The sequence below is a fragment of the Choloepus didactylus genome, chromosome 23 (assembly GCF_015220235.1).
Source record: "Choloepus didactylus isolate mChoDid1 chromosome 23, mChoDid1.pri, whole genome shotgun sequence".
Classification (NCBI taxonomy): Eukaryota; Metazoa; Chordata; class Mammalia; order Pilosa; family Megalonychidae; genus Choloepus; species Choloepus didactylus.
In genome coordinates this window covers 17167196-17190166 of record NC_051329.1, presented here as the reverse complement: position 1 = coordinate 17190166, position 22971 = coordinate 17167196, and the positions used below count along the sequence as shown (strand labels likewise).

Genomic DNA, 22971 nt, shown 5'->3' with positions numbered 1-22971 from the left:
GAGATAAAGTTATCACACGTTAAGAGATCACCCAACTTAAGGAAGGAGCAGCCAGTATTGTCAGATGCTACAGAGAGGTCAGGTTAGACAAGGTCAAAAATAAATATTAACTAGTCTTTACAATTAGGGAATCCCTGATGACCTTTATTCAAAGCTGTTTTACAGGAATAGTTAGGATGAATAGTAGATTACTGTGAATTGTGGAATAAATGGGAAGTGAGAAAGTGGAGAGAGCAAAAGTTGATAGTTTTAAGATTCAGATATCTGGCTAAAGACTCCACTTCCTCTAAAACTAGATAAAGAGGAGGAAAGGAATGAGGAAATAATGTATTTTAACTTTTTAGTACAAAAAAAAATAAAGCGTAACATAGTTATTTTATCAATAATTTAAAAGAACTTTAGAAAACTGAATTGAACTATAAAATATCTTGATTGCATATATTCAAATGATCCCCTTTAATTGGGAAAATAAACCTGTTAAAACATAATATATACATTTTTAATGACCCAAATTACCAATGCAGTGATTCTTTTCATTCCCATAACTAACAATTCATTAAAATTATATAGATAGATAGATAGCTACAAATATAGATACACACACAATGTGGTCTTTTTGAAAATAGGGCCACATACTTGGAGCTAAGTTGCTTTAATTATGTTTTTATTCTTATATCAAAAGACATCTCACTGTGATGGATAAATTTAATATTCTGATTATTTTACCACTTCTCAAATAGTAGGCTCTGGATTAGCAGTGATAAATACCAGTATTATTTAACAGATATATTTAATGAGATTACAGAGATAAGCATGATAGAATTGCTTGAGGGAGGCAGAATTTAATTACCTGTCCAGGGCTGTAGAATTAATATTCCTATTTAGATACGAAGTTACTCAGTAATGGCTTGAAGAGGAGCGTGTTGCTTGTCAAATCCCTGAAAACTCTTAACTCTACTTTAGTGCCCAGTGACCACTGCTGTATCTGCAGATATCCTAGAGGTCACCCATTCAGTAGCCAGCAGTCTTTTTCTAGCACCTGGAAGTTCCTGAAAGTCTCTTACAAGCCTGGCCTGATTTTGCTTACTGAACAGCAATACAAGAATATGATAGTTGTGTACAAAAGGAGAAAGACCTAGAATAGCAGCATTTGGAGCCTTATGACCCATGTCCAGAATGGCCCCTGGGGAAGGCACAGAAGGGAATTTGAGATGTCTGAAAATGGTGGGGGAGGAGTGGAGCCACTACATAAAAAGTTTATCTTTGCAGATTTGGCAGAAAAGCAACTTGGCACTGCAGAATTGAGTGAACTTAATAACTTGGTCAATGGATTGGCACTTTATCTCCAGTCATTTTTTTTTAACCCTGGTGCCCCATTTCTATAGGACAGTGAACATGGAACCAGCCTGAGCAGAGAAATGGACAGCCTGGGCAGCAATCACTCCATCCCAAGCATGTCTGTGAGCACAGGCAGCCAGAGCAGCAGTGTGAACAGCATGCAGGAGGTCATGGACGAGAGCAGCTCTGAACTCGTCATGATGCATGATGATGAAAGCACAATCAATTCCAGTCCCTCTGTTGTGCACAAGAAGGTAGGTTTCTTGGTACCCTTCCCAGCTCCAGGCTTCATCAATCAGAGAAGCCAGCTCTGGTCATTTAACATCCAGGCATTTTAGTTACCTTTTTACAACTGAAATGTGGGGCTAAACCTAACACTTGATAGCCCTTGATATTTAGTTCTCTTACAGTGAAAAGATAACAGAGGGCTTTGTGGGCTATATCTGTGCCTGTTTCTTTGTCCTCATTTCTCATTACCTTGATGTCCACCACCTTCAATAAATAAAAATAGGTACATCCATAAATCTTCACATCAAAGAAAGTGATAAGTCCCTTCCTAAACCAAAAACCGTATTGCAAACCTTAAATGCTTCCTGAATGTAACCTATTGGCTTTACCCTTTTATAGAAGTAAGCTCTTACAGACATATGTTTCTTAATCTATAGTCTCACCTTACTACTTGTTTTAGAAACAGCTTTTACTCTTCCTTGATGTTTTTTAATTTATTGTTTATAATTTCTCTAAGGTAAGCCCTCTTTCAGCTTAAATATTCTTTTTTTAATAAATGGTTCTGTTTTTTATTTTGGCTTTACTGTTGCAGTTAAGGATCTTCATTTTCTACAAACCTATCATGGTTGTAACTTGAAATACTATGTGAAAAAAAATGTAAAACCATCATACTTTCCTGAAAAAGAATTTTAAAGCTTCTTTCAAAGCAATTTCTATAAGATATTTCACAGAATTGTCACTAATTCCTCAGGTGAATTCTCCAAAAATGTTTTGAATAACCTTAGGTAAACAGTTCATAGTATGAAATTATAGAAAAGGATTCCTTTTGATTTTTTCCGTATTAGGCATATTTGAGGAATGTGTGTAGTTATTTTAATAAATGGCAGTGATCATGTTCTAATTCATACATTAACTCATACCAAAGAAAAAAACAAAGCAACAACAAAACAAACCTGACTGTACCTATCCAAAGTGTGAGTTTGGTTTTATTTCCAGTGAGAAAGCAATTTGTTTAAGAATTTGTTTTCACTTAGACTTTCATTGGTTGTACTTTTCTCCATGGGAGGGAAAGGAAATTGAATAGTGAAGAGGAAGGGCAGGATAAATATATTGATGCCCAGTCCCAAATAGTGGAGGGATATACTTTTATTTTCTGTGACCCATTGACTTATTCATTTATTCAACGTATACTGGGAGGGGCCTCTACTGTGTGCCAGGAACTATGGTAGGCTCTGGGGTTACAGAGGAAATAAAGCAGACATGGTACCCTCTTAGAGCTTATTATCTGTGGGAGAAATTAAGCAAATAATCACACAAATAACTATGTAATATAGTTACAAAACTTGCTCTGGATAGCAGAGAGTAATGAAAAGCCAACCTGTTGGAGTGACATTTAAGCTAAAATTTCCTAGACAAATAGAAGTTAGCTAGCTTGGGGTGAGATATGGGCGTGAGTCAGCAAGTGGCAAGTGCAAAGGCCTGAGATGAGCAGAACTGTGCAGGTTCAAGGAAGAGGGGACAGGTCAGAGGTTAGAGCTTGGTGCGCTCTGTGGGACGTAGATTGAGCGCAGAGAGACAGCAAGGGCCCTGATTGTCAAGGCCCTTCTGAGGAAAAGAGGGTTGTCAGACAGACACAAAAATCCACTGGGAGCTCAGCATTGCCATCTGACTTTCTTTGAACATGGGCAGATGATCAACTATTTGAGGTCAGAAAGAAAGGTTTTACTGGGCTCTCTTTTTGGAGGGAGCTGTCATGAGTGCTGACAAGTCTAGCCCTTCCCCTTCTGCTACCTCTCGGGCTCCATGGGAATAGGGAACAGAAGAGGAATACAGTCGGACCTTTTACTCCAGGGCCTTTCAGACAGGCCCCCAGAATCAGAAGAAAGATACCACTGGCATAATGAACAAGAAAGAAGACCCTGATCTAAAACTCATTGGGGATTTCTATGTTAATTTTGGTATGCTGGTGTAGTGTGGTGATAATAGGGGTATTTCAATACTTTTTTCTCCCTTACGTAATCACTTAAGAAGAGATGTTAATGTATATTCTGCAATAGAAGGTAGTTTATTTGATTGACAAAAATGTTTTTCAAGAATAATTTAAGGTATATAATGTATAGAGAGGAACTATGGGGATATATAGAGTGAACTCTATACAGAGGAACTGAGATCTTACTTGAAAAAAACATTTGCAAATAGAACTTTATATGAGTGAACTTTAAAATATAAATGGTTGGGTGCATTATATGGTATGTGAATATATCTCAATAAAATTACATTAACATATATATAAGTAGGCTAGAAAAATAGAGTATGTTATATATGAAAACTTAATGTTAAAAATATATTATCTTAAAAAACAATAGAAATAAAAAATTACTTAGAAAGTTTATATTTGTTGGTTTTGAATTCTTGAAACTTTTTCATTTGAGAACATAAATGAAATAAGATATTACATTCACAATTGAAAAATTTGCATAGTGGACCACAGGAATGAGGAAACTAGTTTATAGTTCTGTCTGCCACCGTCTAGTTGGAGTTGTTTGTTTTTACTTTGGATGAGTTCCAAACTTCTCAGGCCTCAGTTTCTCCATTTATAAAGTTAGAATTTGTTCTGTATGATTTCAAAGATTCCTTCTAGCTCTAAAATTCTATGCCTCTATTCCTATAATCTTTAAAGAAGCTAATCAGTCATATGGTGATTTTTAAGCTGTTGTGTGAAGAGGTTCCTCAGAAGCAAGCCTCGCCCAGGACAAGGTCTGCTTTTCTCTCTCATGTTGTGTTTGGATGCCACTTAAGATTTCAGTTGAGAAAGGAAGTTTTTCTACTACAACATTTGAAAGCCATTGCCTGGATCAGTCCTTTTTAATTCATGCAGATGGAATGGTAACTACTCTGTATTCTATGTAGGTACAGGTAATGTTTGTGTCAAGAGTTTGAGTTCTCCAGGAAGCACAGTAGAGACACACAGGCTCTGGGGTTAGAATGGCCTTTCAGTTCTGCCCCATGTTGGGCCTAAGGGGTCGCGCCCTAATATCCAGGTAGGTCAGTCATTGAATATGGGCAACCCAGGAATGGTGTGAACTTGTGCAAGATTGCTCTCGGCAGCTGCGGCATTCTCTAAAGGCGCGGACAGCCCAAGACAAGCGCCAATAGCACTCCCAGCTCTCGGGGCAACAAGTCCTTCCTGAAAGGGGGATTTGGGTGGCTCATTTCTGAAGCTGTCATATGTCAACACAAATATTCTTTTAGAAATAAATTAATAATGTTTTATGAAACATTTACCAGCTTTGCATGGGTCATTTCCAGAATCTTAGAATAGTATATGTTATCATTAAATTATCATATTACAAACAAGGGTCTGCCTGTTATCTCATTATCCTATTTTTTTCTTTTTAGTACTTGTCACGATCAAAATTTTATTATGTATTAATTCACTTGTCTATTACTTTGTCACTAGAATGTGAGTTCCCTTAGGGCAAGGACTGTTTCTGCCTTGGTCAGCAGCATCTAGGGCCATGCCTGGTGCAGGTGAGGCACTCAGTAAACAATTGTGGAATGAAGGAAGGAGACCGTAGGGGATAAATTAATTACAAAATACTAAACAGTTTGCTATTCTGGTTCTTTGAGCATAATGGATTAAAAAGGTTAAATAATCTTAAGTATTCCTTTTGTGGTTTGAAAGAGTTAAATAGAGTTTTTCCAATAATAATAGCCAAGACAGTAAAAACGTACTTCATAAATACCGAAATACAAGAATATGGGTGGGGAGGTTTTTGTCCAGCCTGATGGCTACAATCAGGGAGACATCTTCTAAATTAGTCAAATCATAGATCCGAAGTGGACTACCATTTATATAGGAAGTAAACTTGCTTTTAAAGGCCATGTGTAAGTAGTGAGAGCCTGACTTGCAATTAGCTGCTCTGCATCCAGAGAAGGCAGTTCTATCACAGATCAAGCCCAAAAATTTAAAGCAGGACATTGAAAACTTTGCTTTGATGTCAGAATTTCAGGTTATTTCTTTCTCTCAGGTCCTGTCAATACACTGGTCTTCCCAGGCCCAGAGGGATCCTAATCTAATCTTCCTTTTGAGCAAGAATAATTTGATAGGTCTAAAAGTATATTCTGACAAAATAAACTTTATGCACTTGCTTATTTCTATTCCCCTTGCTACTGTTGCCACACTGCTTTGTCTAATAACCTGAGTATCGCCTTGTCTCTAGGCTGTTAGTTCCTCAAGGACATCTCTCTTCACCTACCACCTAACACAGTATCTGCACTTAGTGAGCATTCAATGTTTTATGAACTAAAATGAAGGTTGATTTTTATAGGACGTGACTCTACGCATCAATTCTTGATTATTAATAAGTGACTCCAGGGAAAACTTTTAATTCAGATTAGATTCTTTGATGTCATCTAGCATGCTTCTAAGCCTCCACCCTATTCCTGTAAAATCATTGTGTATACAACAGTAGCAAACAGATTTTAATATTGTCCAGAGCATCAAAGTCTGTTTTATTTTGTCAATTAAAAGTTATACTTTTTATTTTGTCAGGCTAGAATCAATTATCTTTGATGCTGTTGCCTTCTATTAGTTTAGATCATAAGAAAGATTTTAATGTATTTGAAGTATTACATTTAATCAATTTATTATTTTATGTTTGCCTAATGAAACCAGTCATCATTGGTCCCCTTTTAGAGATTATTTAGGAAAAATATATTTTTTTAAACTGTTCTACCCCAACTCCTAAAGCTTTACTTGGCCTATTAGTCAATGCTAGTATTTTTCTTCTTCTTTAAAAACAAACAAACAAACAAACAGCTTTCACCATTCTCATGGGGGAGTGGAGAGACAGGGACAAGAGGGAGAAATTCCTTGAGGAGATAGGATGTTCTAGTTTAATTTTCACTTGCTTCAGTGGCCTTTCCTATCATTTTTGCTGAAGAGGGGAGTAGATTCTTTGACTCTTCAACTGACATTTGGCAAAATAAAAGTAAATTAACATATTAAGGTAATGTTTCTTAAACAGAGGGGTCATACAACCCCTTCCCTTTAGTAGAGTCTCTATCCTCAACTAGTCATCTTTTCTCCCTAACTATACTTCCTTTACGTCTTCTCCTCCCCTTTCTCTAGCCCAGCCTTTGATAGTTACACCTACTTAGGTAATAATTTAATAATTTTGAAATGAACAAAACAAAGGAGAGATGGTGGGTTTGCTGAACCCTTCTCCAGAGCATGAAAAGTGTGGGAGTCTAAAAAAAGGTTTCTTGACACCAGACAAAAGCCATTTTTAGATCCACACCCCCCACCCCCAAGGAAAGGTGTGCTTATGTGTGTGTGTCACTATTTTATGACTTTCTTAGAGTGCAGAATGGCAGGTTTTTATGAAATACATATTTGAATTCTGTTAAATAATCCAAGAGAAAATGTCATTTTCTCAAAATCTCCACAAACCTATATTCTTGAGCTTATTTATACTGCAAACATTTACTGAATGCCTACGAGGTATCAAACAGGATGCTAGGTGCTGGGGAAACTCAGATTTTTCAAACCACATTTACTCTGCCTTCAGAAAACCCATGCTCTCATGCAGAGACAGACAGTAAGTATGATGATGAGTACTGTGATAAAAGTAAACTCAAAACACAGCAGAGCCCTGAAGAATGGCTTCCAGGGTTAATCTAAAGTTAGTCTAGAAACTCTAGACAAGTGACTACAACATGAATCTCCATTTAAGAAGTGTAAGTTCACACTTAGGGAAAAATTTCTAAATTAAAGTAAACCCTCTTCTCCAGGGTCTAATAGGTAAGTGGCTACTTTGTTGTATTGTTTAAAGTTCAATTCTTCTTATTAGAGATTTTTAACAAATATTAAAACAGTTCTTGTTTTCATCTGAAAAGGTTTATTTTTTACAATGAAAAAGTATTGTAAATTTACCAGGTTAATACAGGTTTACCAAAAACTGATCCTCAATCATCCTGATAATTCAAGGAGTTGTTTGTTTGTTCCTGGATGCTAATATTTTAACAGTAAATTCTAACCAAGCCATATATTTGCTTTGGTAAAGTAGAACATGATATTTGTTCTTACACTTTTATAGTTATTCTTCAGAGATGTCCTTGGCCCTCACATCATCATTTGTAAATACTCCGAGTCCAATGCCTAACCCTGTATAAAGTGGCAAACTGACCCTTTTCATTATTAATCTTAAATGTGTGCAGTTCACAGTGTGACAGTGTGATTGTGGGGGCCTTGTGGCTCACACTCCCTTTGTCTGTTGTGTGGACAGATGGGTGGAGAAATGGAGACAGAGATTGGGTAGAGAATGGGGTGGGGTGTTTTGGATATTCTTTTTCGCTTTGATTTTGTCTTGTTTCTGTTTTTGTTTTTTTTTGGAGTGATGAGGGTGTTCGAAGGTTGATTGTGGTGATGAGTCATGGCTGTGCAGTGGTACTGTGAACAACTGATTGTGCACTGTGGATGATTGTGTGCTGTGTGACTATATCTCAATAGAACTGAATAAAAAAAAAAAAAAGCATGCAATTCAGAAACTCAGGGAGCCAGGTATTATGGTAATTTGTACAGAGACTGCTACCTAAAGGGGCAGGGCAAACAGCAGACTATATACCCAGTTAAGGTGATACTTTAATATGTTTGAACTTGCTTCTCAAGTCACATTGCCCCCATTTTTAAATTGCTGTATTGTTTAAGTTTTCTTCAGAGTTTTGAACCTGTTTCATGAAATGGAATTGAATATTTTAAAATTCATTGCCTAATGTACTTGAAATGGATAGCCACTCTTAGACCAAAAAGTTGCCTTATTTTGTGGCCTCTTGCCTATTTGAAGAGTTTTAGTGTTGGTGATCTCTGTTACAAAGCTGCTCTGAAAAAGTAAAAATTCTTTTATAAAAGGAAAAAAGATCTTTTTTAGGGGGAAGCAAAAAATTGTACCATACTATCAACATTATTATGTTTTTGGACCTATTTTTGAACTAATTTCTAAAATAGCATTTTTTAAATAATCATATTTAAACCCATATTGGAAAATATAAACCAGATTTAAAAAATGTATTTCTTTATTCTGGGAATGAGTTATTTGTTACAGAATAATCAATTCTGTTTATTTGACGAGCCCCCAAATTTGCTATTTTGTAACCAAGAAATTTGATCATTGTTAAAAGACTAACTGTACAAATCTAACATTATTTGACAAATTATTCTCTTCAACTATAATTCACTCTAAAGCAATACACATCATTAGGGCAAAAATACCATTTTTGGAAAGTTGATTTTTCTGTAAACCTACAACTTCTCTAATTAAATTTTTTTTAAAGACAGTGAAAAACTGCATATACAACTCCCTTTTTCTGTATTTCTTGACAGATACCAACACTTCTGTAATAATTCTTCATTATGTATTCTTTCCTTTATGTTTTTATTTAGCTACATTTTATGTTGATGCTATTCAGACAAAAATGAAGCATTCTAGTCCTCAACATATTTACAAGTCATCTCTTGCCTTTTGGTTGTTGTTTTGTTGTGTTTTTTTTAATATTTAATTGTTATTCTGTTTCCTATTTAAAATAGCATTATTTTTTAAATACATCTTAGCCATGTGTTAACTAAAACTGATATGATTTAGACTAACTCTATTTTCCAGTGTGTTCCTATTTTTTTGAGTTTAATAAACTTAGAAAATATAGTGTCATTTTTAATTGGATAAGAGGATCCTAAACCAAAACAAACTGATAATATTTAAATCATACATATTTGCACATTAATAATTTTTGTTCTGTCATGTAGACAATTTAGATTCTAGCATCACTGGCTATCTTTGTAAATCAAGCTATTACATTTTGAAATTTAACTGCTGCCACACCGTTTGAGTCTTCCTCTTAATCAATGCACTTAGTAAGTTAGCCAACGAATACTCACCTAACTGATTTGTTAAAGCCGCCTGCAAAACCTCTGTCTGGTCTCTCTCTTCTGAATGCTAGTATTTAAAAACTTCTTGCTTTTCTGGGACTGTAATAGTAAATAAGTTCAACTTTGGAGTAAATGTAACTAATTAATAGATATTCAGCAGTGTACATGGTAGCAGGACCCAGTGTTTTCCTCTCTAGAACTTTAAATTGAGTGCATAAATCCCAGCCCCACACCTAATTCTTCTTTGCCTATGAAATGGGAGTTCAGATTTCCCAGGAAATAATGTAGAAAAATTTAAATGACACTTCAAGCATTTTTTTCTAAGTTCCAAAAACATGAGTTAGGAGATGCATTTTTAACCTATAACACTGTCAAATTAGAACTTTCTGTAGTGATGAAATGTTGTATATCTGCAGTGTCCAATATGGTAGCCACAAACTGTATATGGCTAGTGAACACTTGAAATGTAGCTAATGTGACTGAGGAACTGAATTTTAGTTAATTTTAATTAATTTAAATAGCCCCATGTGGCTAGTGGCAACCTTATTGGACAGCTATAGAACATCTCTTGAATTTGATGTATATGTCCTCAATGGCAAATGTGTTAAAAGTCCTTTAATTATTTTAAAACAAAATAGACCGTAATGCAGTAAATTGAAAAAAAATCTCCAAATATAGATTTAATGATAGATGTCTTCCTGCTATAACAAAGCATTCTAAATTTATTAAAGGAAAAAGAAAATCAGCCCAATAATAAATTTAATCTTAGATCTTGGCTTTTGAATAAAATCCTGGGTGAAAATTTCATTTCTACCAAGGAATATGGGTGTTTTGACTTTTCAGAATTTCAGACTGTAGTAAAATTTTGTATTTTCTAAACCTCTCCAATTCTTTTTTTCTGATAAAAGAAAGAACAATTATTTTTTAAAAAAACTATTAGTTAAGGACAAAATGCAAAACTGACTATGCACAAATAGTTTCTCCTAAAATCCTAGGGCATTAAAAGAATTATTTTCTCCTTCCCCATCCTGAACATATATTTTTAAATCCCCTAAGGTTGTACATGGCTTTGAACTAATAACTATTATAGTATCTTCTTTTCTGAAGGGTTAGGACTACTTACTGACTGACCACTCATTTTGTATAGAAAAGAGCATCCTCCTTTGAAAATACATTCCCCTTTAAAAGTCATATAATTGCATTTAAGAAACGTCCATTATTATCCTTCCAGGGAGTGTTATTTTTCATTGGGTGTTGAAATAAGTTAAATCATCTTTGTCTATCAAGAAGATTAAATCAGCCAAGGACATTAAATTCCAGTATTACTCATTCTGGTGACCATACTTATGCTGAGTTGAGGAAGAATTCGTGGAAGTATCATTTGGTTAAAATTGTTTGCCTGTCTCTTTAAATCTAAAAAAAAAAAAAAAAATCCTTTTCGAAGCTGTGGAGAGAAGGTGCTAGAACTGTGTACGATCATGACTGGAAAGCAGGATCCCTCAGTGACTGCTGAATCTTCCCAGCACAAGATAGAGAGGCAGTTCAGCACAAGCCTGCATTGATTTTAGGCAGAACGATGATCCTTCCGAACAGATCTCAAATAAAATTAAATTGAGAAAGCAGATCTTTCAAGGGAATGAGGCGGAGGCTCGCTTTTACGTTAAAAGCAACCAGCATCCTCCTTGCTAGACATGGACATGACATTTTTAAAGGAATTATTTGGTTACAGCGTTTTAAACAAACTGTTCTGAGGAGCCTGTACATTGCATTGTTTTTTCTATTCTTTTTTTGTTTTGCATATATGTAATTCTGGAGGTAAAGAAAAAGCCTGCCAGGGATTCAGAAGGCATCCCACTAGCGATCAGCTGACATTCCTAACTGAAGGCTGCAATGTGTTGCTTATTCATTTTGTACCGTGGGAGCTGCGGGGACTAGCAGAGAGCTAAACTATGCATTTCAAACAGCAGTGCTTGTGCAGAAAGAGGGGTGAGAGAGAGGCAGCCGGCGAGGAAAGAGCACAGCTGGACTTTCTCCTTGTTTTTATCCATTTCTGCAGGATCATGTATTCATAAGGGATGAGGCGGGCCACGGCGATCCCAGGCCTGAGCCGCGGCCTACCCAGTCAGTTCAGAGCCAGGCCCTCCACTACCGGAACAGAGAGCGCTTTGCCACGATCAAATCAGCATCTTTGGTAAGCAAACACCCCTCTACCCACCTTCTCTTCCTTCCCCTCCTCCCCATCTGGCAGCCTCTCGTCCTCCCTGAGCCTCTGTGGGCTTTTATGGATGGGAGGAAGGGACTCAAGAATGTTTTTTCCCTCCTAATAATTTTATTCATTAAAAAAAATCTGTTGGCATAGCAATTAGATCTCAGATATTTTAGCATTGTCTATGGCATGGAAAAAAAAAAAAACCTTTGTGTGTGTATATTTGTATTTGCTATACGTGCAAAATAAAAGGCCTTTGAGATGAAGTTTCTAGCCTATCCAATTTTATATAAGCTATTTGTCTTTTCATTGAAATAATTAATGCTAAAAATATTTCAAAGGTATTGATGTATGTGCATGCAGGGCACTGTGATTCTTTTTGTATAGATGCATGTGTGTCTGTAATGTATACACACACATAAAAAGATAAAACATAATATTTAAAAATATATGGTTGCTCCCTAATGTGTATAATTGTAGAAAACAAGATACTTGCTTCCCAGGGATGGATTGCTGGTTCGTTCTGGTTCATTCATTTATTTATTGCAACAATGGTAGTGGCTGCACTTCCCCATTTAACCCCTGAAGAATTTCCTGGCATCAATAAAGCAAGAAAGGCTTTGTAGGAGAGGATTGGGATGGTTGTGGAAGAAAAGAGGCTGTAGGATTCCTCAGCATTTTTACTATTGCAAATGTGATTGCTGGATGCCCTTGTAGTAGCAAAAGGGGTGTGTGCTGGAAGAGTTAGTTTCCATGCCTCCTCCCCTTGGCCCCCAACGCGTGCGCGTGCGCACTCACACACACACACACACACACACACACACACACACACACACTCACATCGTTTCATCCTCGGCACTCTAAACTCCCTTTAATCTTTTGCCTCTGAATCTCACTTCTCAGCCTAAAAATTATTAAAATATTTGTGGTTTTGCCTAAATTGATGTTAGAGGTCACATGGGCGGGAAGAGTTAGTGTACACCGCTTGGCATTACATTTAGAACCTATGATGACATCATCCGAGGCCGACCCAGAAATGATCGTTTTTCTTGTCCTATTTTTTAAACCTGATTTCCACTCTTATTTCTCAAGACTTTTGCTATGTTTGGTTATCTTTAAAATTGGTAATGGATTATAATCTTAAAGAACCCAAATACAGGGAGAATGGAAGTTAAAGCACCTATCTATTGCTATGTCTGTTACTGTCTAAAAGCAAACAGTTTAGACTCCTTATAAGTAAGCCACATTTCAGCTCATTTTTATAGAAGTTTCTTGTACTCTCTATAATAGGCAATTTTTTATTTTAAAGAAATGATCTACTGTATAATGGAGATCTTAAAATGTCCTCTGTGTATTTGCTAATGATTGTTAAGCACCTTAAAAATATGCTTTGAATCTAAAAACAAGCACCTTAAAATTCCTAAATAATAATCATCTTCATGTCATGACGTATGACAATAAGAAGACATAGGGTATTTTGGAGAACTGTTACTACTTACCACCGACTCATGTGAGACATGCCTTTATCCAGCCATGTTCATGTTGTAATGAGAGGAGAAATAAGGAACAACCACTGAGAATAAGCACCATAAGCAGGTTTTGAATATGAAGCAGATATTATACAGAGTGGATTGTTCCCCTTTGGGACAGGTTCTCTTTTCTCATTTGCCACGCCCTCATTCCCACATCATATTTTCATGACATCTCCTGCTTCCCAGTAAGCTATTACTACTGCCATGCCAGATTGATCTCATGCTGGCATTTGTGCACTCACCCAGGGCTGCCCGTGTGCCTATCAGCCATCACAGTCTCCCTCTCTCTGGATGATGAAAGCTGCTTCCTGCAGGCCACTTCAGGGCTGCCATGGGCAGAGTCCCTAGGCTTCTCAGTGCACAGCCAGAGAACCGCTGGGATCGGTCTCTGTTGGAGTTGTGATTTGCTAAAGAGCCCCAGCCCTTATATTAAGTTAAAAACAGAGTAGGTGATAGACTGTTGCTTTGGCCATAAAATAAGTTGTTTTATATGGTGGCGTTGATGGAAGTTTTTCGGAGTTCAGTGGTGTTTGTATGTAGCAGTTTTTAGGGAGAAAAGGAAATGGAAGAGAAAAGTAACTATAGTGTTTGTTGTATAACTTCTTCTCCCATTTTGGACAATCTAGCTATCTGCATGGATATTTTAATGTACATTATCAAGTACTACAGTTCTTCTACTTATTACATTATTTTAAAGACTAATTTCAATAAGAGTATATAATCAGGATACTGGAATACCATAAAGAAGTAGTTAATTTTTAAAAATAAATTGTGAATCCTATTTTTCACAGATCCCATCTCCAATTAAAAGACCTATATTAAAAAAAAAACTATATTACTTTAAATGACCTAAAAGTAAGGATAAATCATGGGAAAATGAAGATCTAGTATAATAAATAATAAATTCATTGTTGAAACCACCCTTCACTTTTCATGGTAATGATTCTTTCCTTTCCTTTTTTTTTTTTTTGGTTCTCTCTTTTTCTCTCTCTTTCTCTTTTTCTTTTACCCTCTCTTTTTAAAAGTATTCTAGCACAGGTGCTAACAAGCCACAGCATGATCCAAAAGTGAACACAACAAGAAGGAGGATCTTAAAAATTAGTTATTCATATACTAGATAAATAAGTGATGAGTATGTATCTTAAACAGCTTGCAAACTGATAGAAGTAGTATTGCTCCTCCAAAGTGTTTTATGGGCCTACTTTTTCTGTATAAACCTTCAAGAGACCTACCTCTGTACTTTTTCCCTCTTAGTCTTTCTTTCTACACTGTGCTTTTGAGTGAAGGTATTAATAAGAATTTGAAGCCCATAGACCCCAGGCTTTTACTGCTAGGTATTTTTATTATTTTACCACCTTAAAACCAAGATTTTTAGGTAATTATGTACAGTGCATTTGTATCAAAGGAAGAGAAAGGACTGTGAACCTTGATATCAGAGGAAACCCTGAGGAAACTTTAGAATTGTAATTTTTTATTTTAATTGTATGAGGGCAGAGATTATTGCCCTTATTTTGAAGAATTACAAAAAAGAAAGGCATTTCATGGAATCTTTTAATTTTATCCTTTCTTTTCCTTCTTTTTTAAAAAAAGTTTTTATTGAACAGTTTCATCATCTGGGGAAGGAGTTGTTTATGGTTCTTCAGAATTACTCATCCAACTTCTTGGGCCTTTGAGATGTGCTTTTTGTGTTTTTATTATTGATGAATGGTGATCCTAAAATTTAATTAGATTAGTGACCCATGAGAGTGTTTCAGTTGTTGCTACATCTGATGTCATTTCTTCTTAAAATTTCACAATGTTTTAGACAACTAGCCATTTCCATAGTAGATGTAAAGATGAAGCACCCAAGGCCATATCTATCAGACAATTCAACTTTGGCCTTATGAAGAAATTCTCAACAGAATGCAGAGGTCTCACCACATAGATAAATTTAGATTAAAATACACATTTGAAAGAAGATCACAAAAAACTCTAGTTTGGAGTCCCCAGGACAGCATGTAGGAGAAAAATAATAATTATTTTTTTATCCATGCAAATATAGATTCTTTTACTCAACTTTACCAGATTCAATGGAAAAGTTCGTATAAAAATGGAGTCTTCATTTTAAATTCATATTTAAAAATACAAACTAATTATTCAGCTAATTGTGAAATTAGATATTGAATGAGTTTGATAGGCAAAAATTAAAATATTAGAAATGCTACTATATCACCTTCCATGAGTTCCTGCTATTCTTTTTCTAAATGCTGGAAATGTATTCTCTACCTGGATAGTGTACCAGAGGACATTTATTAAAATATAGCATGTCTCCTCTTTACTTATTCTTGGCTTCTTAATCTGACCAAGATCATTGCTAACACCAATTTTCACTTGAGCTGCCCAATCTCCATGCCTAGCCCAGATGAGCAAAGTCCCTCAGTAAACACATGTTGAATGAATAAATGAACAAACGAACAAGTGAGATCTTTTTCAGCCTTGGTATCACGTGAGAATTTGGATTTGCAGGTTTGCATTTCAAAGCTCTTCCTGTAACACTTTCTGTTATAAGGCAAAGATGCCTATTATTAGTCATTACTTTTAGTAATAACCTAAAGATGTTTTCACCTAGGTGTTCTACAGAGTGGAAAGTCAAATTTCTAATGCCAAAATATGACTCATTGTATTCTTTTTAAGAACTTATTATGCATTTCATTTGTTCTAAGTGCTGAGTTGGTCACTTTTTTCATAAGCATTATTTTGATTCTTACATATAATTAATCTTGAGTTGGCTTTGATCTCTTGGGAGGATGACATTATCAGCCACCATTCTCCTGTTATTTGTTCAGTAAGTTGCTTATTAGCCTTCCTAGAGCAGTGCTTTGTACGAGGCACCCAGTACACTTTGGATGCTGTGATTTGTTTTAGGACCAAATCTTGCCAGAATTAAATGGGAGTTGTGTGGGACAGCTGCAAAAACTGGAAAAAAAAAATTATCCTCCTTCATGGTTTGTTATTTTTAATAAATTCTTCCAGGTATATGAAATAAGTAATAATTCAAGGTCAAAAATTGTAAGTATTTATTTTATAATCCACATCCTGGACACAATTACAGTTTCAATGTTAAAATTGCCCTTTCTCTTAAATCCACTTCCTCTGATTTATATCCCTGTCACCAAAAATGCTTAGTGAAGGGGAAAAGAAACAATATTGGTCAGAACCTGGCAGAGGAAGAGAGGAAACCAAGATACACTGAACATTTCCTATATGTCAAACACCTGGCAAGGCACTTTCTCATGAGTCATATTATCTGGTCCTCTAATCCTGAGGAAGATAAAAGTCACTTTTTGCAAGTGAAGAAACTGAGAGACTTACCAGAGTTTAGGTAATTTGCCTAAGGTCAGTTGGATAGTAAGGGATGATACTGCCCGCTTTTAATTAGTCCACATTTTTGAGTCGATGATTGTGAAAGCTAGTTACTGCATTTCTAACTTTCTCCCATTTTTAGACTCATTCAATTTGTAATTTAAGAGTAACAGCTCTCTCTAGCTTTGACTTTTTTTGGGTGTTCATTCTCTCCATTACTTTATAACAGAAAGTTACAATCCCTTGTTGATGTGAATTTCCTCAGGTGATTTCAGGAACCACAAGACCTTGGTTCAAATCCCAGGCTTTATACAGATTAAAGAGATAGATTACATGTAAAAAGACTTTGTAAACCATAAAGCATAATGAAATAATAGACTTTTTTTTTATTTTGATAGTCAAACAGTGTATTCCTAAAACACAGGGTATAAATGTAAAACACATCCATACACAATTGTAAATAACATATTTTTTATTTTCATGTTAGGCTTCATAAATAAGTCATCGGGTTATACTTTTTTTTAAATTCTTCAAACTAGCTTGATCTTAGAATTATAAAACTCAGATCTCTAGATGTTTCTTAAAAAGACAAGTACTTTGAAACTTAGAAAGTTTGGTTTTGAAAAGTAGAAGGTGATATTAGGAGTTTAAGAAGATGATTATCCAAATTATGGAAAGCATTCAAAAGCAAATCTCTCCTGGAATTCAGTGATGTGTTTCTCAAATAGCTGGTGACAGCATGTTGAACTTTGTAATTTGTCTCTGATACCTACTTGGACCTGGTGTGATCTGTTGTGGATAAGGACTGCCCTCTCGGCAGGGACCACCCACCAGTTCAGATAGACACTGTTCTTGATACAACTCATTTCCTTTTTATCTTTAGGCTTCCTGGTTGAGGGAAATGGCCATTCTAAGAATATTTTATTGGCCACAAACCAGTCAATCATCCTGATGGCAAGTTTTCAGTGTGTCATAGCTTTAGAGTGTACTATGCTTCAGCTTTGGTAATTTAACTAATGAAGGAATACATTAAATAAAAAAAAATGAGTATCTGGATAAAACATATCACAAACTCATTACCGTAATACAGACACTTCACTGCTGTTTGTCTTAAAGGCAAGTGAATGTAGAAAGGAGTAAATGGTATCCTTTTTGTTGATTGGATTTGGTTTTTTCCCCTAAAGTTGAACTTCAGGAAGGTATAAGCATAAGGAAGTGAAATTTACACATAAATTTCAAATAATATGTCTTCTTTCCCTCCTTTTATCAGGAAATAAATCCATTATTTAAAAAGATAGCACATTATTTTTATGACAAAATAAATTCTTTTCTTTAGTGTGTTAAGGTGGCTTTTTGGTGATCCCATCCATTTTTAGTCTTGAAATATCTTCTTATGCCTCATACTTAAAAGAGAATTGTCCTTTAGAAGAGAGAAATGAAACCTAGTGTTAGTTTCAGCTGGAAAGGTTTCAAAGTTCAGCTATGTTTAATAGTGTACTTTGATAATACTATCCAGTTACAGAACAGCATTCTCTTCATAGTAAGGACTCCGTCTAGTATGCTGGGACACCTTCTAAAAAGAGCAAAGAAACAAACTGTTCTTTGTGCAAAATGCATTTTGACACATAAGCTGAAAATAGTAGAGAGAATTAAGAGCAACGTGAAAATGTCCAGTAAAACTTGTTTGGGGGTGAGGTTGCGCAGAAATAGCTTATACTAGATTGGAGTGACTAAATTACTTAGTGAAAAATAAAACTAAAGTTATAATTTTGTATTTTTTTCTCTAAAATACCTAGGAAAGATGAGAAGGACGTGACCAAAGAGTCTAACAGGAAAATAAAGAGGGATGCTAAGTTAAAAGAAGGCTTGGAAAATCAGAAAAGGTTTAATAGAAAGAAACAAGAGTTGCCAAAATGGATCTTTTCACCCTTCAATTTGTCAGACATTCACTTGAGAATAGTTAAGAAAAAATTAGTAAGAATAATAGCTTTCTAAAAATCAAAAATGGTTTTCTTCTTTAGGAAGTCAAGTAAATGTATTGTAATCCATTGATACCTATTTTGCAGAGGACAGGGGCAGAAGATTTAAAGGGAAGAGTTCTCTCTCTCAACTCATGTTAAGAATAGGAAATAAATTGTGTTCATACTATTTTGAAATGATACTGATGTTCCTATGACTGTTAGACATGATCCTTTGAAAAAGGGGAAAAGGCAGTGTGGATATAGTGATTTTGCTCCCCAGGAGATATTTGGCAATAACTGGAGACATTTTTGAATGTCTTGACTTAGGAAGAGCGACTGGTATTAAGTGGGTAGAGGCCAGGGATGCTGCTAAACATCCTACAATGCTCAGGGCAGCTCCCACCACAGAGAATTATCCAGCCCAATATCGACAGTGCTAAGGCTGAGAAACCCTAGTGTAGTGGAAATAGCCTGGTTCTGGGATCAGCGACTAGGTCTGAAACCCATCTCCAATCCTTATTCGCTGTATGACCTTGAACATATTTATATGATGATATATCAAAAATAGGTAAGCATATTTTGATTGAATAAATAAATTAATTTCCTCAAGTCTCAATTCATCTATAAAATGGAATGGTAACATCTCCCTCATGAATGAATAAGATGTAGGGGTGAATGAGATGGTTTTGAAGATTAGAAATAAAGTGTATAAGAGCACCCAGCCTAGTGCCTGGTATAGAATAGTAGGTAATTTGATGGCGATGATAAAAACTAAAATCATTCCTGAGGTTTTGGAAGATTTCACCGTTTCTTTAGATTCTTCTACTCTGCCTGAAAGTTTGTGTCTCGTGAACCTGGTCACCTGAGTTCTGTTCCCCAACCCAACTCAGGTTACACGCCAGATCCATGAGCATGAGCAGGAGAACGAGTTGCGGGAACAGATGTCAGGTTATAAGCGGATGCGGCGCCAGCACCAGAAGCAGCTGATCGCCCTGGAGAACAAGCTGAAGGCTGAGATGGACGAGCACCGCCTCAAGCTACAGAAGGAGGTGGAGACGCATGCCAACAACTCGTCCATCGAGCTGGAGAAGCTGGCCAAGAAGCAAGTGGCTATCATAGAAAAGGAGGTCAGTGTGTGCACATAGGCCATCGTGCCACAACCAAGCAGACCTTCCAGTCAGTGGGAGAATGCTGGAGGAGGCAGGAGTGGTGCGCCTTTTGGTGATAGGGTAAGAGGAGGCAGGCTTGATATGCTACTTAAAATTGTCATTAAAAGTTAAAATAGTAACCGAATATATATTACATTCTTTTCCATTCAAATGTATTCTGAGTATCAGTCCTTTGATGGGGGTCTTGGTACAAAAAACAGGAAACAAGATGGTGCTGTCATCTGGGAACTTACACAATACAGGTCTGTTTCTGCCCCTGCCACACTACAGTCCTGTTCAGAAGGAAACTGCTCTACAAATAGCCCCTTTCACTGGTAATACTCCCTGCCTACAGCTCACGGGCCCAGGGATGGGCACCTGACCCAAGGCAGCAAGTGATTAACCTAGCAGTTGTGGGGTCTTCTAGGGAGCATCTCTCTTCCCCACTCAGGTTCTAAACTAATTTTAAAAATAAGATAAAAGGTAAAACAGATAGTCACAATATCACCTATATTGCTGATACTGAACAAAAAATTTAGACTTGCCTATCCAGGCACTTGGCAGTGCTAAAACTAAGTCACCTCCCTGTCACTTCCCATAAGACTTACACGGTATAGAAAAGCAGAGGTGAACACGTGCTCCCAGGGAATGGAGAGACTGGGAACAGGGTGCCAGGGGTGGTGTCTCGGAAGTTCTCTCTCCATTGGAAGGAAACGTCAGAATTGTAGAAGCATTTCCCTGGCAGCCGTCAATCTATGAGGCAGTCTGGCATGAACGCCTCTGCCCAAACAGGGATGATGACAATTAAGTAAACCAGTCGGATTCCTTCTTGGGAACTTGGGGAAGAGAATTAAGTTGGTAACAGAAGCTAAAGCTGAATTGATACACAAAAGGAGTCATGCAGCCTTCTTTCTTTCCTCTCTATCTTCTAAGTCCCTTGTCCTACATATATGGTTCATCTCATGGTTCCCTGAAAGTTAGATTCAGTTGCTTTCGAGAGCTACTGTTTACTGTATTACCTTTTAGTTGGTCTGCATTTTATTCATTTAGGAGTCCCAAAAATGCTACTGTGTCTAACTGATACGGATTATAGTAAGTGCCTAGAAAAACAAATTTCAGTAACTTTGCCCATTATACTAGAAAAGACCCCACTAGGAAATCTGATCATTGTAATAATTAATCAGTTAGAGTTTGCTTCTTAAAACTGGCCAGTTGTGGTTACCTATTTTTATAATTTAACCCTTGGGCTACTCAAAATATGATAAAAATTCTGTTTATAATCCCTACTTCTCTTTTCATTTCACATTTTGTATATTCAATAAAACACGTTTGTGCCACCACCTTCATATTTTTCCCATAATCAGTAATGTATTTTTTCACTGGTAAAAATATCAGTATTATTCCTTTTTGTTTGAGGTACAAGAGAATCAGAACAGACAGTTTTTTATTTTGTTTTTTATCATTTGTTCAAAAAATGTTATATGATTCAGCACTCACACACTGTTTCAATGCACTGGAGAATACAGACAGCTGAATTCATTGCAACAAACAAATTTGTCCTGTATCATATTTGTTATTTTTTCAGGCAAAGGTAGCTGCAGCAGATGAGAAGAAATTCCAACAACAAATCTTGGCCCAGCAGAAGAGAGATTTGACAACTTTCTTAGAAAGTCAGAAGAAGCAGTATAAGATTTGTAAGGAAAAAATAAAAGAGGTAAGAGTATCAATATTTGTAGTTTCCAAGTTGCCCTTAGATTGATTGGAACTTAAAATAGACTTGCCTTGCATGGTGATCTATAGTCTAATCCAGTTGTTCTGAAACTTGATATCAGAATCACCTGAAGAACTTATTAAAGCAGATTGCTAAGCCCTGCCCTCAGATTGTCTGATTCTGGAGTAGGGTTCAAAAATGTACATTTCTAACAAGTTCCCAGGTGATGCTAATACTGCTGGTCCAGGGACCACATTTCAAGAACTGTTAGTCTAACTCTAAGCCATTCTTCCCCAGTTGCAGTTTATGCTCCACACTTCAGCAAGAGTGATCTTTTCAAATCATAAATCTAGTCCTCTCCCCCTGCCTTACCATCCATTGGCTTCCCTTTCTTTTGGGGTAGATCAGAATCCTAGGAGTCCCTAGCTGGTCTGCCACCATCCTATCTTCCAGTCTCATCTCACACCCATCCCCTCTCACTTTGCTGATCCAGCCACAGTGGTTGCCTTTCAGTTCCTTAAATGTATCCTGCTCTGTTCTTCCCCCAAGATCTCTGCACATGCTGTTTCCTTGGCCAGGATGCTTTCCCCATACTCAACTCTGTTCCCCCACAATTCTGCCTAGTCAGTTCTTACTCCTCTTCCTTATAAGACTTAGGACTGTTTATTAGGACCTTAACTCAGATGTTACTTCCCCAGGGAAGCCTTTCCTTACTGCCTCCACCAGGACAAGGATCTTTGGTTTCTTAATACCAGAAGTTTTAGTTAAATATTTTTTTAGTAATTTTTTTTAGTAATATCTACTCACCTTTACCCTACTAGCTGGGAAGTATTATAAGAGCAAAGCTCACGTCTTTTTTCTCTCGTTGCTGTATCCCTGTGCCCGGTACAGGTGAATGATTGATTATTAAATTTTGGTTGAAGACCACTAGTGGAATTACAGCCTCCTAAGGACTGAAATTTGATCTTAAAGTTCAAATGTCTTCAGTTCTTCTTCTGTCAGTTCTTACAAGGAAAATGACTACAGTTCCATAGATTTTCTTTCTCCTAAGACTTAGGATTTCTTGTTTGTACACCAAGTGAATTAAGGTTTAATAAAATTCAATATGGGGGATTGTTTTAATATATAAAATTGTGTGTTTGAGTGCATATTCTTCTTTTATGTGTTAACAATATGGGACTTAGCCAGGTTCCTCTTCACTTTTTTTTTTTTTTTTTCCAATTAGAACGTGAAAGCAAGTAGCTTAGAGCGGGCCTTAGGGTCTTTTGTCTTGCCCAAGTGAGCCAAATTCAAAAAAATTTGTTTGCTTCTGGTAATTTTTGGCCTGATGGCAAAGTGTTTGATCCATACTACCTGAAAGGGAAGAATCTGACACTGTAAAGATCAAATGCCTGGCTGTAGAGAGAAATAGCCAATTGAAAAGGTTAACATTCTCTCCATTTTCTCTTAGTTAATGACTTGAGCTTGATTGTTACATCATAGTAGAAGGATGTTGCTGAATCAGAGCAATAGCTCTGAGTTTTCAATAAGAAATTTTTTCAGCTGCAAATACCTTCTTATTTCTAACTCCTTGTACTA

General features: G+C 36.3%; 1 protein-coding gene across 8 annotated transcripts in view; it reads left to right on the top strand.

Annotated features, from left to right (window-relative positions):
- The window catches only part of TAOK3 (TAO kinase 3), a 172408-nt gene that overhangs the window by 130155 nt on the left and 19282 nt on the right, over positions 1–22971 (top strand). For all 8 annotated transcript variants that reach the window (XM_037816550.1, XM_037816556.1, XM_037816551.1 and 5 more), the window contains 4 exons: positions 1386–1592; positions 11550–11684; positions 19425–19661; positions 21268–21396. In XM_037816550.1, the coding sequence (XP_037672478.1) occupies positions 1386–1592; positions 11550–11684; positions 19425–19661; positions 21268–21396 (708 nt within the window). The remainder of the gene's footprint in view (positions 1–1385; positions 1593–11549; positions 11685–19424; positions 19662–21267; positions 21397–22971) is intronic.